Raw genomic sequence first — 21,745 nt, 5'->3', positions numbered from 1 at the left:
CAGTCGGGGCTAGGTGAACCCCATGGCGAGTTCGTGTCCATGAAGAAGAGAAGTCTGAGGACTGAACTCGGAACACCGAGGTGTAGAGATCAGAAAGAAAGAGTGAGCGAGGCAGCTGAGAGCGAGGAACCAACCAGCTACTAGAGGAAGAGCCAGGAAGAAGCTGCGCAGATGGCGCACAGACCACGTGAGGGTTGAACCTGCACCCGGCCGCTGGGTTTGGCAACATGCCGGGCTGCCAGGCCTGTGGCAAGAATGTTTTCAGTGAAAAGGTGTGAGCAAGGCTGATGGAGGTTCACGGGAAAGTGGAAGAGGAAAAAGGGAGAAGCTGTAGTTTAAACAACTTCTTAAGAAATTTTTATATAAAAGGTTGTATAAAATGGTTATTAAAAAGTGGGTTTATGCCCCAAATGGTATTTCTATTACTGTTTTTGTTTGAGTGATGATGAGAATATTTCAGTACAGGGAAAATTTGATAATGTAGTGAGGGGTTTAAATGTGGGAAAAAGTCCTTGAGTGAGGACAGGGTGACAGGCCAGTATCCCGGTGAGGATGGGTTGTAGGACGATCAGGGACTGTCAGCAGTCCCAGTCCTGACGAAGGCAAAACCTGTGTGCACATGATGGGCGCTAGTGAGCTCCATGGCAGGAGGAAGACAAATTTCGCCGCTGACAGCTTTTATGTTCTCGGTGAAACAGGCAGTAAGCTCGACAGCTAAGCTTGAGAATGGGGCAGGGGGGCAAGGTATGAAATGTGAACTGAAAATCAATGAAGCAGCTGTTCAATTATGCACACATTCCAATTTCAAATAATTACGCTTTTACTATCTTTATTTTGAATTGGAAATGTTTAGGTTAGTGTCTTGGTTTTTTCCGTGCCACCCCCCAGGAAATTTATAGTTTGCTAAGAAGATTTAATGAAATAATTACCCTTGAACATTAGAGAATGCAACTAATAAGCATTATCTTTCAAACTAAAATTATAGGTTAATCATACCTACTCTCCTCCTAATGAAATTAGGGAAAATAAATATCCATTGTGCTATAATAATTAGTGTCTCAAACAGAAGAAGGAAATAGTATAACCAAACACCATGTTTGCTTGTACCTGGGTTTCAGAACATCATATTTCATAATACATAAATAAAACAGAACAATGATTTTGTGAAATGAAAATGCAACAAAAGAATTTCAAAAGGTTCCTAAAAATGCCAATTTTATACTTACTTCACAATCTAGAAAAAAATCCTTAAAGTACCACGATGGCAATATTAGTAGAGAAAGACAATCTAACCATCTGCCTGCAATAGGGATATGTTTAGAAATGTGGTAGAGTCCTGAGAGAGATAAATCGATATAATGATAATACTTATCTTCCACTCAGAAACAAGCGTACAGTAAGAAAAGAATGCAAACGCCGAAAGTCTCTTTCACAGATCTGACAGAGCTTCAGAGCAGGTAAGGCAAAAAGAAGAACATGATGTACTGGCCTTTGCTTATTATTTTAAAATGAGACAGAAGACCACTTCCTTAATAAAGAACTGGCAAATATTTTCTTAACAAAATATGGTAAAATGCATTTATCATACGTTTAGTTTTAATTAAGAGACAATAATATAGTGGGTAATTGGCTAATTAAACGAGGATCCCAGAAAAAGATGACCTCATATTTAAATACAAGTACAGCATCAGGGAGATCAGAGGTTTGATGGAAAATGGAATGATCTGACCTGTAGCCTCTGATCGAAGCATCTGAGATCTGGCTGTGTATTGGTATGAGCCATTGTAAGGATTAGGAACAAGAAAGTGAAGAAGGTACACATATAGTTTTCACTGATATATGGAAAAAATGACAGTAAAGAGGAAGGGAAAATTGTAGATTCAATTTCAGATATCTCCCCATTCAAACATGTCACATTAGTATTTTAAAGTATTTATACCACAACCACTTAAATACAACAAAACTAAGTTCTTTTTATACTATAGAATAGGCCTTTTTAAAATGTTGGATTGTTTTATTACTCATTTTTTAACCTTTCAAAAATCAGGAGAAGGACCTTTTTGTTGATCTACAGAACAGATAAAATTGTGAGAGGTCCACAGAGATAATGTAGAAGCATAGGATTTATTTTTTCTTTTTTTGAGACTTGTCAACTGGTATAAACCAGGCTGGACTGCAGTGCTGCACTCATGGTTCACTGCAGCATCGACTTCGTTGGCTCAAATGATCCTTCTCTCTCAGCCTCCTGAGTAGCTGGGACCACAGCTGCACACCACCATGCCCAGCTAATTTTTCCACATTTATTTTGTAGTGAGGGGGGTCAGGCTATGTTGCCCAGGACAGTCTTGAACTCCTGGGTTCAAGTGATTCTCCCACTTCAGCCTCCAAGAGTGCTGGGATTACAGGCGTGAGCCACCATCCCTAACCATGAAGCACAGAATTTTAAGAGTAGAAAAAATGTTAAGAGTTATTGGCATACACACAAAAAATGTTTTACATATAAATAAACTAAATTGTATGAAGCCTACCCTTAACTAACAGATTTACTGTGAGGAACTAAAGAGCTAAATGGCACCTAAAAGGATTTAATATGAATACTATTTCACTAGATAGTCCTGTTCCATTTTTTTCATTATTTTTAAGAAATAAAAAAGACAGTGATTAAAATATATTTATCTTTTAAACTTTACCGTTATAAAAATTGTTTCTCAAAGAAATTATAAAGAACTAAGAGGACTTTTTAACTTTCTTTTACCGTAAACCTCCTTTAGCCTTTTATGAGAAATCAGCCTTTTAAAAAACCACCTAATTTGGTACTTGGTTTGTGTAATTGAATTATTCCCATTTGACTCAAGTAAAAATGCTGCAAAACCGTCCCCCTTCTCTCTTTTTCTCTCTCATTCATTCACTCATTCTCTCTCTCTCTCCCCCTTCCTCGACATCGCCTTAAGCAAAGTGACACTTAAACTCAAGCCAAAGGGATGATAACTTGTATACTCCTCAGTCCTAGGATTGTTCTTATTCATGTAAAGGGAGATAAGAGACAGGTCAAAAGCTATAAGCATATCAAAGTAGCTTATGAATTGGTTTTGAGCATCCCCAGCCTTTGAACTGTTTTTCCCCTCTTTTACTAAAAGAGAATTCTAGTTTCATTGATAGTGTCACATACAATTTTCTGGCTAAAAAAATCAAGCTAACTAGTTGCTGATAGAAATGTCATATAGGTTCTCATAACCAAACAAGTATAAATATGAAAGTTACCTATAAGAATGAAACATACTCCCAGGTGGAGTGACTATACCATTTTTCCAATAACCTGAAAAGTACACATCTAAAGCGGGAATTTTGGTGTCCATAATCCCTTCTCAAAGTAGCCTAACAGGGACACATTAAAAGTTCTCATGACCACTAAGCTTTTGGGCATTCTTAACAGAAAATGTTATGAGTTGTTTGAGAACACACACACACACACACACACGCACACACACAATTACACAATGTATAATTCTAATTACATTTCTCTCCATGGCTTCTGCGTGAAATCTCTCTCTACAATTAATGACATTTCATTATTGACATTTAGAAACTTGGCAGAATTGCCAAGTTTCCAAATGGAAGGAAAATCCTCCACCTGATGCCTGTAACAGATGCTTCGATAATGTAAAAGGAGCAAATTGCCTTCCCTCCAATCCCCCTGTACTAGTTTATTCACTGGTGGCTTCAAACTTGTCTAGACTGTACAACTGAGAGAGAACAAGCCCTCACTGAGTCTAAGTGTTAGTGCTGCCCCAAGGGAGCTCCTTGCAAGCAGATGTAAGAAACCAGACTTCCTACCTGCTGCCTGGTCAAATCAGCAAATAAAAATGTTCACTTGCACTGTGGGTATAAAGGCACTCCATTCAGAGAAGGAGAGAAAGCTCCCATGATACAGTCTAACCCTTCAAATTCTAACTTTCCAATGCTTGAGTGAGTGCCTCAGTGCCAGGGACCACACGGAGTGCCATCCCATCACAGACTACAGCAGCACCAGGCTCCGCGAGGTCAGAGGCCACAGCCACAGCAGGACCAGGAGAGCCTGGGAGTCTACTAGAAGAAAACAGATCCCCTTACTGGCATACAGAACTGGCAGGGACTTAAAGATTGAAGCTTCCAGGTTCCACAAAATCAGAATTGCAGTGGCAAGCTTGTGAATCATTTATGTGTTCCCCATTCAGGTTGTGAACCACTGACCTAGTCTACCCGCTTATTTTTGTAAATAACAAAATAAAGGTTTATATGGTCACATAATTTGTGATAACTCATAAGTCACATTATGGTATTTGGGACAAAAATTCAAGGTTTCTAACTTGCAGATATGCACTTTTTTAACTCTGCTATGCTATACAATAAGCACCTGCTAAAATTATTTTTTTAATTTTAATATTAAAATTTTATATATATTTAATTTAATTTAATATTAAATATTATATATATTTAGACCGTTTTCACTGTTGTTGCCCAGGCTGGAGTACAGTGGCACGATCTGGACTCACTGCAACCTCTGCCTCCCACATTCAAGCAATTCTCCTGTCTCAGCCTCTCAAGTAGCTGGGATTACAGGCACGTGCCACTATGCAGGGCTAATTTTTTTGTATTTTTAGTAGAGATGGGGTTTCACTATGTTGGCCAGGCAGGTCTCAAACTCCTGACCTCAGGTGATCCACCCGCTTTGACCTCCCAAAGTGCTAGAATTACAGGCCTGAGCCACCGCACCCAGCCTAATTGTAAAATATTTGATTGACAAAGATAATATATATTCAAGATGTATAACATGGTGATTTGATAAACATATACATTGCGTGATAGTGACCACAACCAAATTAACACATCACCACCCATGTCGTATATAATATTGCTGGAATATTGTAACTGAAAGCTTGTACATTTGGCCAACATTTCTCCATTTCCTTTACCCCTCAGCCCCTGGTAAGCATCATTCTGCTCTCCACTTCTATTAGTTAGACATTTTTAGATTTCATATAGGTAGGATCATACAGTATTTGTTTTTATGTGTATGACTTATTTCACTCAGCATAAAGCACTCCAGTTTATCCATGATATTGCAAATGACAGGATCTCCTTTTTATGGATGAAAAATATTCCATTGTATGTACAATACCATATTTTCTTTATCCATTCATCCATTGATGAGCAAGTAGGTAGTTTCCCTATCTTGGCTATTGTGAATAATGCCGCAGCGAACACAAGTATCTTGGATACCTGTGTTTCATTTCATTTGGATACATACTCAAAAGAGGAATTGCTGAATCTCATGGTAGTTCTATTTGTAATTTTTAAAGGAACCTCAATATTTTTTTCCATAACAGCTGTACCAATTTATATTTCCATTAACAGTGTGCAAGGGTTCTCTCTTTTCTCCACATCCTGGCCAATTATTGTTATCTTTTGTCTTTTTGATAAAAATCATCCTAACAGGTGTTAGGTGATATCTCACTGTAGTTTTGATTTGCATTTCTCTGACCATTAGTGGTGCTGAGCAACTTTTCATATAGCTATGGCCCTGCTGTCCATCTGTACGGCTTCTTCAGAAGAAAAAAATGTCTATTCAGGTCCTTTGCCCATTTTATATTATTTAATCAGTTTTTTCTTTGTTTTTTTGTTTGTTTGTTTGTTTTGTTTTGTTTTTGCTATTGACTTAGATGAATTCGTTATATATATGGAGATTAACCCTTTATCAGATGTCGGGTTTGTATCTATTTTCTCCCATTCCATAGGTTGTTTCTTCATTCTGTTGACTGTTTCCTTTGCTAGGCAGAAGCTTTATAATTTGACGTAGTCTTCGTTTATTTTTGCTTTTGTTGTCATATTTAAAAACTCAGTATCAAAACCAATGTCTTGATAAAGCTTTTCCTTATGTTCTCTTCTAGGAGTTTTATGGTTTCAGATCTTAGATTTAAGTCTTTAATCCATTTCAAGTTAATTTTTGTATATGGTGTGAGACAAGGGTCCAATTTCATTCTTCTGCATGTGGATATCTAGTTTTCCCAGAACCACTTATTGAAGAGATTTCCTTTCCCTATTATATATTCTTGGTGCCTTTGTCAAAGATTAGTTGACCATATACATGGGTTTATTTCTGGGCTTTCTTCTGTTTCATTGGTCTATGTGTCTCTTTTTATGCTACTAACATATTATTTTGATTACCATAGCTTTTTACTATAGTTTGAAATCAGGCAATGCAATGTCTCCAGCTTTGTTCTTTCTTACAACTGCTCAAGCTACTTGGGGTCTTTTTTAGCTCCATGAGACAGTTATTTCTATTTCTCTGAAAAATACTATTGGAATTTTGATAGGGATTGCACCGGATCTGTAAACTGTTTTTAGTAGCATGAATTTTAACATTAAGCGTTCCAGTCCATGAATATGGGATATCTTTCCATTTATTTTTGTCTTCTACAATTTATTTCAATGTATTAAAAGTTTTCAGTGTGCAGATATTTCACCTCCTTGGTTACATTTATTCCTAAGCATTTTATTCTTTTTGATGCTATTGTAAATGGAATTTGGATAGCTCATTGTTCGTGTATAGAAACCCAACTGACTTTTGTATATTGATTTTGTATCCTGCAATTTTACTGAATTTATTTATTAATTCTAAGAGTTTCTTTGTAGAATCTTTACGGTTTTTGACATGGTTTGGCTCTGTGTCCCCACCCAAATCTCATCTCGAATTGCAATCCTCATGTGTCGAGGAAGGGAGGTGACTGGATCATGAGGGTGGTTTCCCTATGCTGTTCTCATGATAGTGAGTGAGTTCTCATGAGACCTAGTGGTTTTGTAAATGACAATTTTCACTGCACTTTCACTCTTCTCTTTCCTGCCACCTTGTGAAGAAGGTGCCTGCTTCCCCTTCTGCCATGATTGTAAGTTTCCTGAGACCTCCCTAGCCATGCAAAACTGTGAGTCAATTAAACCCCTTCCTTTATAAATTACCCGGTTTCAGAGAAGTTCTTTATAGCAGTGTGAAAACAGACTAATACAGTTTGCTATATACACAAAAGGTTATGCTATCAGCAAACAGAGACAATTTAACTTGTTCCTTTCCAATGTGAATGCCTTTTATTTCTTTTTCTTCTCTAATTGCTATGGCTTGGACTTCCAATACTATGTTGAATAGATGTGAGCTAAAGTAGACACCCGTGTCTTGTTTCTGATTTTCTATCTGGATGATCTATCCACTGTTGAGAGTGGGATACTTAAGCCCAATACTATTAGTGTATTGCTATTTCTGTATTCACATCTCTTAATATTTGCTTTACATAATAATCAAAATTTTTATATTTTTATATACACAAACATCGCAACTATTCTAGCTTTAAAAGATAGTAAGGATAGTCACGCACATCAAGACAGTCAAATATCTGAAGTGAATAGAATGGAGTTCTACCATATATACAAATTCAAATATATATGGAAAAGGGGGAAAGAAAGGTACTCTAGTAGCTACAAGTACGGGTGATCCTACCACGGTACTCAAAAATGGAATCCAGGTATGAGCATGAGATAAGAGTCAGAGACTACTACTCTTCTCCTCAGTCTCAATATGTTCCTCCAATGTGAACAGTTTTCTGAATGTGCAAACGACCTGGCATTTAAAAGTGCAGTGTGATTATCATACAGCGTGACCCTCAATTCACGCCAATGACTTCACCTAACACTCAACAATGCCAACTGTACAGTTCAATGATGGAGGTAATCCACTCTAGTGGGCTTGCTGAGACACACTTTTCAGTAACTGTGATTAAACATGATTTTTTGCATTACTCACTGAATTTAGACCCTAATCATAGAATAATATGTGACTCCACTGTGTGAAAGAATTTTCCTTGGCTGTCTGGCATTATATACAATTTGGTTAGAGGGATTACACAAAAGATTCCTCTCCTTTTCTAATGACTTCCATTACAAAATAAGTCCATTGACATGAAAAGAAGAACGATGACTTCAAAGAAAATTACGGAAAATGTTCTTGTCAATCTAAAAAACATAAACTGCTCATTAAAGTATAAAAACTTCCATAACCATATTTCTTTTACTCTGTTTTACAATTCCTTAGAACAATAAAAGCTTTTAATGTTCAAGAAAAGAGTCAAGTAAAATTGCAACAAGGAGAATGTGGGTTAGTCAAAGAGAATAATGTCTTGGAGAAGAGGGTTGGTAATGCAGGAAAAAAAAGGGCTGTGTGGTCAGCAGCTACATCTTCCTCTACATGACTTTCAGCTCATTGGTGTTTATAGAAATAACACTGCATACAGAAAATTTTTATGAAGTACTAAATGCAAGTAAAATTGGGAGTATTCTAAAGAATGCTATAAAGTGGGTGAGATGTAGCAGAAGACTGAACTGCCAGAAATCTAGAGGGTCACTTCAAACATAGTAGGGCAAGGCTACTGGCTGCTTAAAGAAGGTCTGACTTTGTATCTGCAACACCTAGGATGAGAAGCTCCTAAATATGCCATCCTGTGAGTGGGCCATGGAAGAAAAGATTTATGGTTCTCATGGCTGGACGGACAGGTGCACAGAGCTGTTATCCCAAAGACTTGGATAAAGTATTCTGCCATCCCCTCTAATTACAGTAAACTTATGTGCTGAAGTGAAACTTACTGTTTTGCTAAGGAAAACAAATTCTAATTTTTACTTTCTGATTTGAAATGAATACCAAAGCATAAATGAAAAGTAACATAAAAGCCAAAGGCTCTTAGTTCTTAAATATGCTTTTCAGTTCTCTAAGTCTGTCATTTAGTGCTCATTGAATTTTAGGTTTGTGTATGTTTGCAACTTCTTGATTCTTGGTTGCTTAGAATGCAGAGTGAAATGAAAAAAAAGTCATAATCTTTACACAGCTCTCTTTCAGAATGCAAATACATAATGTTTACATTAAAAAATACTTGATTCTATGTTCATTCCTAGGAGTCATTTAAGGATACCTCTACTTGTAAAATAAAACTATGACATATTTTTAAGTCTTTCTAATACCATGAAAGACAAAAAAAAATGAAAGATTTTCCAAGATGCTAGTATCACTAAGCTTGTCCTTAAAGCAACACAGAGAGCTGCCCTTGCCCACTTCTCATTCTCCTTGACCCCCAATTTTGAAAGAAGAATTGCTATATGTAAGAAAAAGCACTTTAAGAGGAGGAATTTTAATCTCTTAACACTAAATACAAGTGCATGCAGTAGCCAAAACAGCCAGACACTGACTTCTCTGTGAATCTCTTCACTATGGCACTACCATGCCATCAGTGTTCATAGGACTCTCTCTCCTCCTGGCGCCTTTATAATCATGGCCACCAGTGTAGAACTATGTCCCACAGGACTCTGCAAACCCTAGTACAGTAGTTAGTACATTAGAGATACCAAAAAAATCTCTATTCAATTACCACAACAACACTGAGATGATAAAACCCTTCCTCATGAAATATTTTCAGGCCATCAGTTGATTGCTCAACTGCTCAAGGTTTCCATTAACCAGGTATTGTAGGGTGATGTAGGACAGGGATATAGATACATAACAATTGTATCCAGTTCCCTTCCCCTGCCATGGAAGGCATTATTGTCTTCTGAAAGGGTTAAAACTCTCTGAGAAAAAGCCTGAAAGGTCCCTGCGCGAACTCAGGATCTTCACTCAACGTCCATATGCTGACTTGCATAAATCTATAGCCAGATGAGAGTCATAAATTGGGATAGGGTGAGAATTTGGCAAGCCTTACTGCCAAACCACTGAGTTGTTTCATCCATTTTAGAAGGGATGGGCTATTGTACGTGTTTTAAAGGTCTGTAAATTTGCACAGAGCTGTGCTTTATTTAATACAATCTACGATGGTCTGTACATGTGATGACAGAAACTGCTGTGCCACACTGCATCTCAACTGTGAACAAAGTCATCAAGCTAGAATGAGAACATAATCTGAAGAATTGTTCTGGGCTAGCCACTAGGCATCCAACGACTAAGTTTTAGAACCAAGTAAATGGAATCTGCCCTCACACCTCCAGAAGGTAGAGACACAGGATAAGCACTTCAACAAGGAGCATTTAAAACAGACAATATCATTATGACTGTAAGTACATTTTGAAATGTATTATTTTTCCTTGATAAGTCTATCATGTAGATCTGTAATTAGGGACTTTGAAAATAGCTACCTTTTTTAAAACACAATATGCTATAATTGTCTATTAAGTCAATGAGTACTTAGGGACTCTTAAAACTGCTGATTACTTGCTTGCTGTAATTTGGAAGAACAAGTACTAAAGATTCCTTGTGAAATTCTCTTTAAAACAGAATGAATTGAAAATGTGCTATTACCTGGTTAGGCTAACAATATTTTTTCCTCAGAATGACATCCATCCGTCATCATATTAATTGCTTCACATCTGGCCAAAAAATTGCATTAACTTTTATTTTATAATCTAAGTGAATTTCCATCTCTGAATAAAATTTTTCAAATTCCACAGAGTTTCAATGCTCATAAAAGATGGCATTAGTAATCATTCATTGCTTAGTGTAGATTAAGAATTTTATCTCAGTTATCAGGATAAACAATGCACCAGCCATATGGTGTATTTACAAGTCCTTCTGTTGTATTTATACATATGCGGTATATTAAATGAAACTGGATAAAAATGAACTATACCTTTTATCAAGTTATGTGCTATTATGCTTGTTTATGTTTAACCATTAAATAAATTAGCAATGTTCTCAAGGTCATTAATATAAATTATAAAGGCTATATATATTATATTGTAGTTGGTATTATTACTCTATTAATACACACTTTAACTTCATAATGATGGATAATTCAATTTACTTTGAATCAAGCATTATAATTACTTCCAAATACAAATCAAACAGAAGCTAAAGAAAGAACAATGACACAATTATTTAGACACGGAAGCTATCTAAGAAATCTCATTTTTTGGAAGGTTTCCTTCGTCATTTAGGGAGGGTTATTCTTGGCCTGTGTCTCTCCTACTAGGCTTGACTAGACCAATTCCATAGCTACTACTCAAGAACTCACTCACTCCATTAAGGTCGCAGGCAAGAGTCCAAGGTGGTCTCTAGAGATGCACGTTGACTTTGCATTAAGTGACTAACCAACACATATAGAGAGATGAATATATAGACAAATGTTTTTTGGAAGTCAGACCATGGAAAACACTAAGAGATACAACATTCACTGTCCTTCCATTCATGAAGCTTACACTTTCATGAGAACTAATGACAACTGAGATGATTACATATGTGTTTTGCACTGTGGAGAAAAGGAAGTGGTCAAATGAAAAATAATAGTGGTTGCTGTTCTTTAGACAATATGGACCCTGGAGGCCTTTCTAAGAAGGGATCATTCAAGATGTATTCTAAAAGGTGAGAAAGAGCCATCCAGTAGAAGAGCAGATAGACCATTCTGAACAGAGAAGACAGCATACATATATACACACAAAGGCCTTGGGGTGGAAAGAGTTTGTGTTCACCAACTGAGAGAAAGGAATAAACATAGTGAATGAGAGGCTAAAGAAAGACAAGGAGGCAAGAGGTGTGTATGTGCACACTCCTCTCTTCTTGCACATCCCCCTCTGTTTTCATTTACCTCTCCTTCATGCTGGCATTGGAGTGGGCATCTATGTATAAATAGATGGCCTCAAAATAAGCCTGGGGAAATACTAAAGGACAGCTGTACATCTCTAGAAAGAGATCCCACATGGCTACTTTCACATGGTAGAAGGTCAGTGGCCAAGTTAATGAGCCCAAGGCTATACTTCCATTTCGGCACAGCCTGTGTGGTACATGGAGGGGACCCAGAAGTTCTTACATGCCTCAGTAAGGAAGCACAGGGTCTCTAAAAGGGCTGGCAGGTAAGCAGAAATATGGTGTCAAGATATAAAAGCCACATCAAGAGTGACTTGGGGACTAGAGCAAACAGCTAGGATCACACTCCTTGGAGGAAGGATCTTGAGCAAAGCCCAGCAGGGATGTCCTCATGAAAAGGTAAGGCTCCGTCTTCTCCCTGGGATGAGTGTGCCCTGTGAGCTGCTGATGATCAGAAATGATGTGAAGTCACTGCAGGTGGCCCAGGTATGAGGCTATGCTGTAATGTTATCTCTTTTGGGGCTTTTCCGCCCTTTTCCCCTCATGCTTCATGCAACATTGCTGATGCTGCAAGACAGAGGACACCGTCCTTGCTGAAAGCCCAACCTCAGCACTTCCATAGGCCTGGCCCCAGATTAGGAACCTCTCACTGGCTGGGTTACCCACTTTCCTGTTCAGAGAGGGGATAACCAGAGGGAGACGCATCTGATTATAAAAGTACATATTGCAGGGTTTAGGCAAGTAAGAATACATTCTGACCAGGACCAGAGACCCGACTCTGGCTCTCACAAGCTGTGTGAATCATTTTGTTGCCTCACCTCTGGATGAGAGGTTTGGATCAGACAAGCTCCTAGGATTCCATCCGTTTTATATTCCACACCCTTATCTTTGGTGACTAGGATAAGAGAAAATGAATTGAAACATCTCTCCTGCATCTATTTATTTGTATACACAAGCTGAGCGAGCAGCTTTGCTCTTCTTAAGTTGGAGATGTAAGGTGTTCCCGTCGTAAACAAGAGCCCAGCCTAATCTGATGCAATGGTCCCTGCACGAGAGGCTCCAGGGCATGCCACATGGGTCTCCCTGAAGGGCCAGCACCACCAGGCCGCTCCATACCCCACCAGCCCTTGTCATGGCACGTCAGTTTTTGTCATTTCATAACAAACACTTTATATGTACCCTGGTGAGAAAAGTCTATTAGTTACCAAGTGGTGCAACCAAATCTCCATTTAATTAAAAAATGAATATTTTGTCTCAAGCTATATTTTATTAGAAGCACTAGGACCTGTCACATTTTTATTTTGTTGTTTTTATTTCTACTTTAAAACATCTACAAAATATTTCTATGTAATCAAATATTTTATTCTGCATTGTTTAGCTCTGATTTCTGAAAGAGTGTTTAAAACAAGGGTTGAAGGGGCAGGGAGGGTGAAGTAAGTACAGCCATTCCCATCCACAGCGTGGAGAGGCGTGCAGTCCTGGGGGGCTGCCCTGCTGGTGGACTGGCACATTCCATTCTGGAGCCTTCACCAAGTGTTTCCTGACATGAGCTTAGCACCTGCAAGAGCTGCAGAGGTTCCACAGAGTGAGGAGCAATGGTGAAAATACGAAGACCCCACCCTAGGTGATCTCCTGGTCTAAAAGACAAGCCGGCGTTCATTCCCATACTCAGAGACTACCTTTCGTGTTGCAAGTCAGCAGTGTTCAGAGGTGTTCCAGACTGTGAGATGGAGAGCCAACAGCAGCAGAAGGTCCCTCCACCATGGAACAGGGTGCAGGGGATGAGAACAGAAACAAAGAGCATGCACTACCAGGTCAGCCTGGGAGAACTACCATTAAGAAAAATAAAAGTGGATGGGAGCTAGAGATTAGCAGGGTTACTGTTTGTGGGTGGCCTGGTCACAGACGGCATCTCTGGGAGGTGACACTTGAACAAAGCCCTGAAGACACGTGGTGGCACCACGTTCCAAGCCGAGGGAACGGCAGCTGCGAAGTGGAAGTGTGGCAGGCGTGCTACAGGCTCCGCACAAGGCCAGCGTGGCAGGCACTGAGTGAGGAAGACAGAGACCAGGCTGGGGAAGGCCTCACATGAAGATAAGCACTTTGCAACAAATTCTGTGAGAGAGGGAGAAGCCACTGGGAGGGTCTGAGTTAAGAAAAATGTAACTGTGATATGACAGAAGGGAGCATAAATCACTGTGGGATGATGAGGATGAAGCGGCAATTCATTTCCCCAAGAACACCAGACAAAGTTTTGGAGAGGAAGTGACACTTGCATGCAGAGGACTTTATCTGTGCTGCTCTAACACTAGAAAGGACTGGCACTGGGCACAAAGGGCAGAGACCCCACCCAGCAGAAGAGAAGGTGTTAGTGTAGACCATGACTAGGGGTAGGAGGAGGCCCGAAGACCGTTCTCTGGCCTAAATCAGAAGCAAAAGAATGGGGACTCTAGTAGAAGGCTCAGGTGACGACTGGTTATATTCATTCGGTCTGGTGACTAGAAAGTTATGGCCGGGCGGGGTGGCTCAAGCCTGTAATCCCAGCACTTTGGGAAGCCGAGGCGGGCGGATCACAAGGTCAGGAGCTCGAGACCATCCTGGCTAACATGGTAAAACCCCGTCTCTACTAAAAATACAAAAAAAATCAGCCTGGCATGGTGGCAGGTGCCTGTAGTCCCAGCTACTCGGGAGGCTGAGGCAGGAGAATGGCATGATCCTGGGAGGCAGAGCTTGTGGTGAGCTGAGATTGTGCCACTGCACTCCAGCCTGGGTGACAGAACAAGACTCCGTCTCAAAAAAAAAAAAAAAAAAAAAGTTCCACAACAATTCAGTAAGGATAATTTTATTTCACTCGTGATATATTTAAAATGTTTTTTTTTTTTTTTTTTTTAAGAACAGCAAACAGTCCTCAGTTGAATTCCACTTCGAGGGCCTGCTTATCTTCTGTGTGACTCAATAATTCTGAATGTTGTGAACTGTCCTAAATGTTATTCAATCCACTCTGCAATCAGCAACCCCTTTATGGATGGTACGATTATAACAAGTATCTAGGGAAAAACCATGCTGGTTGTGTACGTTTTAGGAAACAAAGTCAACTCCTAATTTTCTGGATCAATGACGAGCATCGGCACCATGGGACACAGATGTGCCTGTGCGTCTCACCCCAGCCCCGCCATGTCCTTAGGTTCCCTGTGAGCCAGACAGCTTGGAAGCAGCCAGAGCTGTGTTTAATCTCACAGGCCTGCAAGTTCCAGAGGTCATAGAACTCATCCAAACGCACAGAGTTGGCCGGAGGCAGTGGCTCACGCCTGTAATCCCAACACTTTGGGAGGCCAAGTTGGGTGTATCACTTGCGGTCAGAAGTTCAAGACCAGCCTGGCCAACATGGTGAAACTTAGTCTCTACTAAAAATACAAAAATTAGCCAGGCATGGTGGTGGGGTCTGTAATCCCAGTTACCCAAGAGGATGAGGCAGAAGAATCACTTGAACTTGGGAGGCAGAGATTGCAGTGAGCTGAGATTGCTCCACTATATTCCAGCCTGGGTGACAAGAGTAAAAATCTGTCTCAAAAAAAAAAAAAAAAAAAAAGAAAGACACAGAGTTAGAGCAGAATGGAAATGTACATCCAGTCTTCCTAACTCCAGAGTCTATCATCTAGCTTCTCAAACTTGGTTAATTTCCAAAGCAGGAAAAGCTGGACATCCCATTGTCCAATGGAGTAGGTAATCTATGTATGAATAATAAACAATACAGTAAAAGAAACAAACTCCATTTAAAGAAAGTTTACATCAAGTGTGACTGGGATTACAGTTTCTAAATGATGTGACTAAAAAGATTGCCAAAATGTGACCCAGTTAGACGATCAGAGCAGGCATGGTTTTTAGGTTCTGATATTTTCATACTGTTTAAGGACATTCCGGAAACACAAAGCATGATAGAAAGGTCTTGACAAGTCAGCAGTGCTAAGACATCAGTATTTAGTTTCAATTCTAACTGTAGGAAAAGCCCACCATGAGGGACTCTATGTCAAATAAAGCAGACAAATTGCATCCTCATGGATGAGAAAAGGAGAGTTTAATCTGGCAGCAGGGTACGAGGGCAAATTGCAGGTGATCATCTGTAGTTAGGAACAGCAGCTAAGAGGAAGCTGTCATCACCTGGTCATACAAGTTGGACTCTTCTCAGTTGAATGGGAACATTTTTCATTCTCAAGAGGCTTTTCCCAGTTAACTTTTCAAGAATTTACACTGGGCCTTAGGGCTTGAATATTATGGTCTTGGCTCAAATTTACTGCACAAGCATTTCTGCAGAAGCTGGGATCTACGGTGCACACTCTATCTTGGCTCAATGTCTGCAATGAGATTAAATGGCACTAGATAAATAGAAACAAACTAAAGGGACTATCACTTGTTTAGAAAGATCTAAAATTTTAATAGGTTCTAATAAAATGTGTATGGAGAACCAACAAGTTCTAGTGTTGCCTACACTTGTGCCATTTTCACCTCTAGAGGGGCTGCCACTAACTAGTCCAGGCCCAGTGTGCTCATGTGAGCCCAGCTCAACAGTGTCCCGAGGTTCCTTCCTGGACTCACCCCACTGCATTCTGCTCACTCTGTAAAACAACAGTAGCAATCTAGATTTCATTTTTACTCATCCATGCGCAGTTGTGTGATTTTACTGTTACATACATTTGTAAACCACAGCCCCTTCAGACACAAATTGGAAGCTCACTGAAAAAATACATATAATTCTTATATATATATGAAAGCCAAGAGAGAATATACCTGTGTGTGTATGCATTTTTATTCCTCTGTTTCCAAGGTTTCCATTACAATAGCAGCTACTAATTTGTTGAAAAAAGGGAAAATATTCATAAAGAAAAACAGATGAGAATAATAGATTAAAAAACCCTCTACCTCATATTTTCTTTTGGTCATTCTTTTTTCATATAATATCGCTGGTAGACAACCTACTATGATATCTTTTGCAAAAATCCACTGAAGTAAATCAATACAATAAAGTTCAAGAGAGACTCCACCTCTGTAAAATATAGAGTAGATTCCATGATCTCTAAGATCATTTTCCCAAGCCCTCAACTTTTAGTAGTCTTTGCAGTATTTGACCAATAAAGTTGTCATATATAAGCACCTAACACAATTGTTGAGTCACACAAATACAACAAAAATAAAATAAAAGAGTTCAAAAAAAATCCAAAAGTTAAAGGATGTTAAAATACCTCTAAAATATCTGGAAATTAATGTTGGCCAGCTGACTTTAATCATATGTGATAAAATACTGCGTGTGGTTGTATAGATATACTTACAAAACTCTATTTTGATCTGATTTTAAAAGACACTGGACATTATAGTGACAAAAGTTTAGTTTGAATTATATGAGTAAATAAGATTAACTCATTGACTCAACTGGCATTCAGAATAAAAGATGACTGGATGTGATTGTTTGTACACATATCATAGATAAAATACAGGGTAAAAGGGTGGTACACGTGACTCCTCTGTAGAGCAAGTGCCCCGCAGCCTCCACGCCACACAGGCATTTGACAACAACTGAGCAGTGTGATTTTCCTGTAAGAAAAGCAAAGATATGGAGGAAAGCTATAGAAAGGTGACATATTGTCTTCAGATTCTTAGAAGGCTGGTGTTCAAGGTGCTCTGAGTAAATGTGTGATGTAAATGAAGGATTTTGAGAGGAAAATGGTGGAGGGTAGGTGAGTAATGCATTGACTATGAAGGGCTTTGTATGCATGCAAAGGAGTCTCAGGCTGATAGGATACTCTACGCCAAAGAAGAGTTTTAATAACACAGAAGACGAGGTGAGTCTGGGGTTTTATACAGACTATCCCAGGAAAGAAGAGAGAAAAGACAATCATAACGCCACTGCAACAGTCAATGACAGGCCCTCAAATGCTGTTTTGTTAGAGTGCCTAGAGCAACCATTTGTTTCTCCTTCCCAGTGGAAAAAGAATTCAATGATAAATAAATAAGTAACAGAATCGGTTTTGGAGTAGGGGTGTGTTTGTCTACGGGTGTGCGTGTATGTGTGTGTGTGTGTGTGTGTGTGTGTGTATTTTTGCTTTCACAATAGGGGCAGGGATGACACATATTGAACCAGATCACAAGCATGTCTTAAAGTATAGGCATTTCAAAATCAATAAAACATAAATAATTATGGTGCAGATATAAATAATTAAAACCATAAGATTAAGCAAATAACCTATAACAAGCTACATTAATCTTGATTAAACAAACAAGTTTATAACAAGAAAGTCAAACACAGCGAAAACAGAAAATCACAACCAACCAAAGACAATCAATTACAAGTTACCTTTCCCCCAAATTCTAGCAAATCTAATTACCTGCCTGTGAATACACAAAATACTCATCTTGTAATACTGCCAACAACACATGGAAGTCAAACTTCTTAAGAAAAATTGAATTAAAGTATTTGGAAAACCCTAATTGCATTAATTTTTGCTCAATTTCAAATCTGGAACTCTTAGTAACTCCCACTTAATAACTTACATAAGAATGAAAATCTAGAGAATGCCACATTATTTCCTGGGAGAAGTTAGTATTAATTGAGCACATACTATGGAGTAGGCAGTTTTTGAATTCTATCCATTCATTTATTTCATTTAATAATTATAAATTCATGAGGTAGATATTAATATTATCTTTATTTTATAGATGAGGAAACTGAGGTATAGAGAGGCACACACTAAGCAAGCTTTAAACTGAGATTCAAAGCCCAGCATTCTGACTCCACTTTTCTCATTTTTAAGCACTAGTTTATACTGCTCTAGAACCTCCATTTTTAGATTTATCCTAGGCTCATCAGGAGAACCTGTGCAACTCACTAGCAGACTACAGGCCACATTCTGAGAAGCATCTGTAACTATGATGACACCTCAAAATAATGCAATAGCATTGAGAAGATGCACTGGGGTCAAAGCATTGGGGGTCAAAGATAGATTCTGGAGAATTAAGAAAGAGAACCAGCAGGACACCTGGTGACTGTTTATATGTGTGGATTGAGGAAGGGGCCAAGAGGGAGCAGAGTCTGGAATGGCAACTTTGGAAGCAAACAGAAACTACAGTAGAAAGAGCAAGTTTTTGGCTTGGGATGGAGGTTGGGTTTGATGCATAGACTCTGGGATGCTTCTGAGACATTCAGGTAGAAAATCCAGCTGGGTAGAGTGACAAAGGAGCAGACAATGCTTGGAGTGGAGTGAAGAGAGCTGTCCCTGTACCTGCAATGCTGGTCCATGCCTACCCCAGAGGAAATCGTTCACACATGAGGAAGTTACTGGCTGAGGGATGGATGTACAGGGGTGTACTGGGGGGTTCACATAAAGTGAGAACTATCTCCGTGACATGCTGGGGTGTAAAACCAGGGAGGATAAAAAGCAAGACCGAAGGAAACCACAAAGTACAAATGCTGGCACCCTTCCCTACTTGGAGTCCCCCACATGGTGCTGACCATGGTCCCCTTCATTCTACAGTCTTGGGGTACTGGTCCTATCTGTGCCAATACATTGTCGGCTCCAGAAGGGCCTTCATCTCTTTGATTTTGTAGTTTTTGAAAAATCTAGCACAATGTAGAACTCTTTATCCAATTATTTAGTCAGGGATTCTTCTCATTTTTACAAGAAGTCCTTTGAGGCCTAAGGTTCAAGCATCATTAGGCTGGCTGTGTGTAAGATATCCTCATTAATAGAAAAGCATTCTAGCTTAATCCTAAGAAACCAACGGGAGGGAAAGAGAAGCAGTGAGGGAACAAAACAAACATGAGAATGGAGAACACTTGCACTTGTGTCTGGAACTGGTTATTAGTCATGTCAGCCTAATCAGATCAGAGGACTCCTTCAGACAAAAAAATAAGGTATTTTGGGTTGAGGCTCATTAAAATTTAGAGTGGTTAATTTCCTCCTTAACTTTAAGTAGCTAGAAAGTCAGAAATGATAAAGATGTGAGTAAAGTAGAGGCTTTTAAATTTTTTTATAAGCAAAAAAAATCTGAAAATTGTTGGAAGTTAAAATATTTTAATTTTCCAAAAGACTTTGTATAGTCTGTCCTATAAAATAAAGATCAGATATTTAAAAAAAAAAGATGAACTTGTTAAAACCGATGACCAAAATTAGATGGATTTAGATATGCTAGCTCAGTTTTCCAAACTCAAATGTAGAAAATAAAGATTCCTGTGGAAAACACTATCAAAATAATTTTTTAATGATTATCACTTTTCATTAATATAACACATGCCCTTTGAGGCTTAATTGTAAATAATTGGCTTTCAGTGTAGCTGTAGTGATGATTAATTCGCCTATGTGATATTTAGCTCTCAGACGTCTATAACGGCATGAATAAGCAACAGTATGGCTGGAAATCAGGCTAAGGATTTAAAGGGCAATGACAAAGAGCAAAGTACTCACGCTGCGGCACTTCCAGAGGATGCCCTGTGACATCACACCATCCGATCGGGTGGATGTCAGGGCTGTCTGCCTCCACCCAGTAGTCATACTTATGGTCCCAACCATCAAAATGAACCTGTTAAAATGAGTTTCAAATGATTACTATTTAGTAATTAGTATTTCACTATTCCTGTATCGAAATATTTGAATACAGATATCTGAAGCTGAGATTGAAATTTTATAATCACACCTTGCAGTTGAAATAATATTTAAAATGTGCCATTCTACAGCCTTCTAATCCAGCCAACAAAGGCGATTGTACCAAATTTTCAAAGAAATTAAAGAGGTTGGTAAAGAAAAAAATTGTCAGGGATTGATTAGAATTTGAAGAGGTAAGCCCAATCCATTTTCTCAACTAAGACAAATACTGGAATGCTGTTGAGGGAAAACTCTTTGTCCTGAGTAACTGTCCCATTAACCACTTCAAGAACCATGTCAGCATCATCAACATTAAGCGTCACCAACTTGACATTAGTACAAGCACTACACTGATGGGAAATGCACAGATTAGAGTATAAAGAAACAATCAATCCCTAAAACCTCACAAATGAGAGATGGGCCCATTGGAACAATGGAGGCAAAAACAGTAGACAAAATATGCTAGGGGGTAGATAGATTTTATTAGCTACCATAAGAGTTATTTAAAGACTAAGGGTAAGCTATCAAGAAACTTTCAAACAAGAGGTAGGGCCCAGGTCCAGCCATCCTACTGGCATAGGCTCAAACAAGCTAATTATTGCAAGGATAATTTATCATGCATCTTATCTATAAAACACACACAGACATACCATGCACACATATAAGAATAATTAAATAAATCCCAGTCTCTGAAACAAAAAATCAAATACTTATTTCCTAAAATAAAAATAATTATTTCTTTTTAAAAAAGCTATATCCTTTCCAATGCAAAGAAGCCCATTTAAGTTTTTGAAAATCATATTTGAATAAAAAGAGCAAGATGCCTAGTGCTATAATAAGCCAACCTGAAATATAAATCCATTATGCAGACCATAAGACCAAAAAAGCAAAATTCTATATTTTCAGTTCCAAACAAACTCCCAATATTTTTTCTCAAGTCATCTTTCTAAGCAAGTGGTTTTCACAGTGTGATTCTCAGACTATCAGCATCACCTGGACACTTGTTAAAAATGCAAATTCTTGGGCTCCACCTCAATCCTACTGAATCAGAAACTCTAAAGGTAGAGCCTACCACTGTGTGTTAACAAGTTTTCTATATGAATCTGTTATATGCTAAAGTTTGAGAACCAGAGATTACAGTAATAACTTTCAAAAGTATATTTCTACCGAACTTGGGTTCCTGACAATGACAAAGTGCCCTTTCACAGTAATAACCATAAAACTGGACATATGCAGTGACTATTTTCTGATGTTGGACAAGAGACAGCACAGAAATGCAATCCCTAAGTGAAGGAAAACATCCCAGATGAGCCCTTAATATCAGCCTGGAGACAACTTCCTGATTGCAGCACAAAGAGGAGAAACACAGAGAAAGCAGTTATGCAGTCAGAAAGACACAGATTGCAGATCAGAGCGGATGATGCAGCTGGAAGTTAAAGGACAAAATATTGGAGAAGACAGAACTACAAAA

General features: G+C 38.7%; 1 protein-coding gene across 2 annotated transcripts in view; it reads right to left on the bottom strand.

Annotated features, from left to right (window-relative positions):
* Positions 1 to 21,745, bottom strand: part of L3MBTL4 (l(3)mbt-like 4 (Drosophila)) — a 465,654-nt gene that overhangs the window by 198,570 nt on the left and 245,339 nt on the right. For both annotated transcript variants that reach the window (XM_011969788.1, XM_011969787.1), the window contains one exon: positions 20,098 to 20,212. In XM_011969788.1, coding sequence (XP_011825178.1) covers positions 20,098 to 20,212 — 115 coding nt within the window. The remainder of the gene's footprint in view (positions 1 to 20,097; positions 20,213 to 21,745) is intronic.

This window comes from Mandrillus leucophaeus, unplaced genomic scaffold (genome assembly GCF_000951045.1).
Source record: "Mandrillus leucophaeus isolate KB7577 unplaced genomic scaffold, Mleu.le_1.0 Scaffold903, whole genome shotgun sequence".
Lineage (NCBI taxonomy): Eukaryota > Metazoa > Chordata > Mammalia > Primates > Cercopithecidae > Mandrillus > Mandrillus leucophaeus.
The sequence above is the reverse complement of the archived record's forward strand: the minus strand, read 5'-3'. Positions and strand labels throughout refer to the sequence as shown.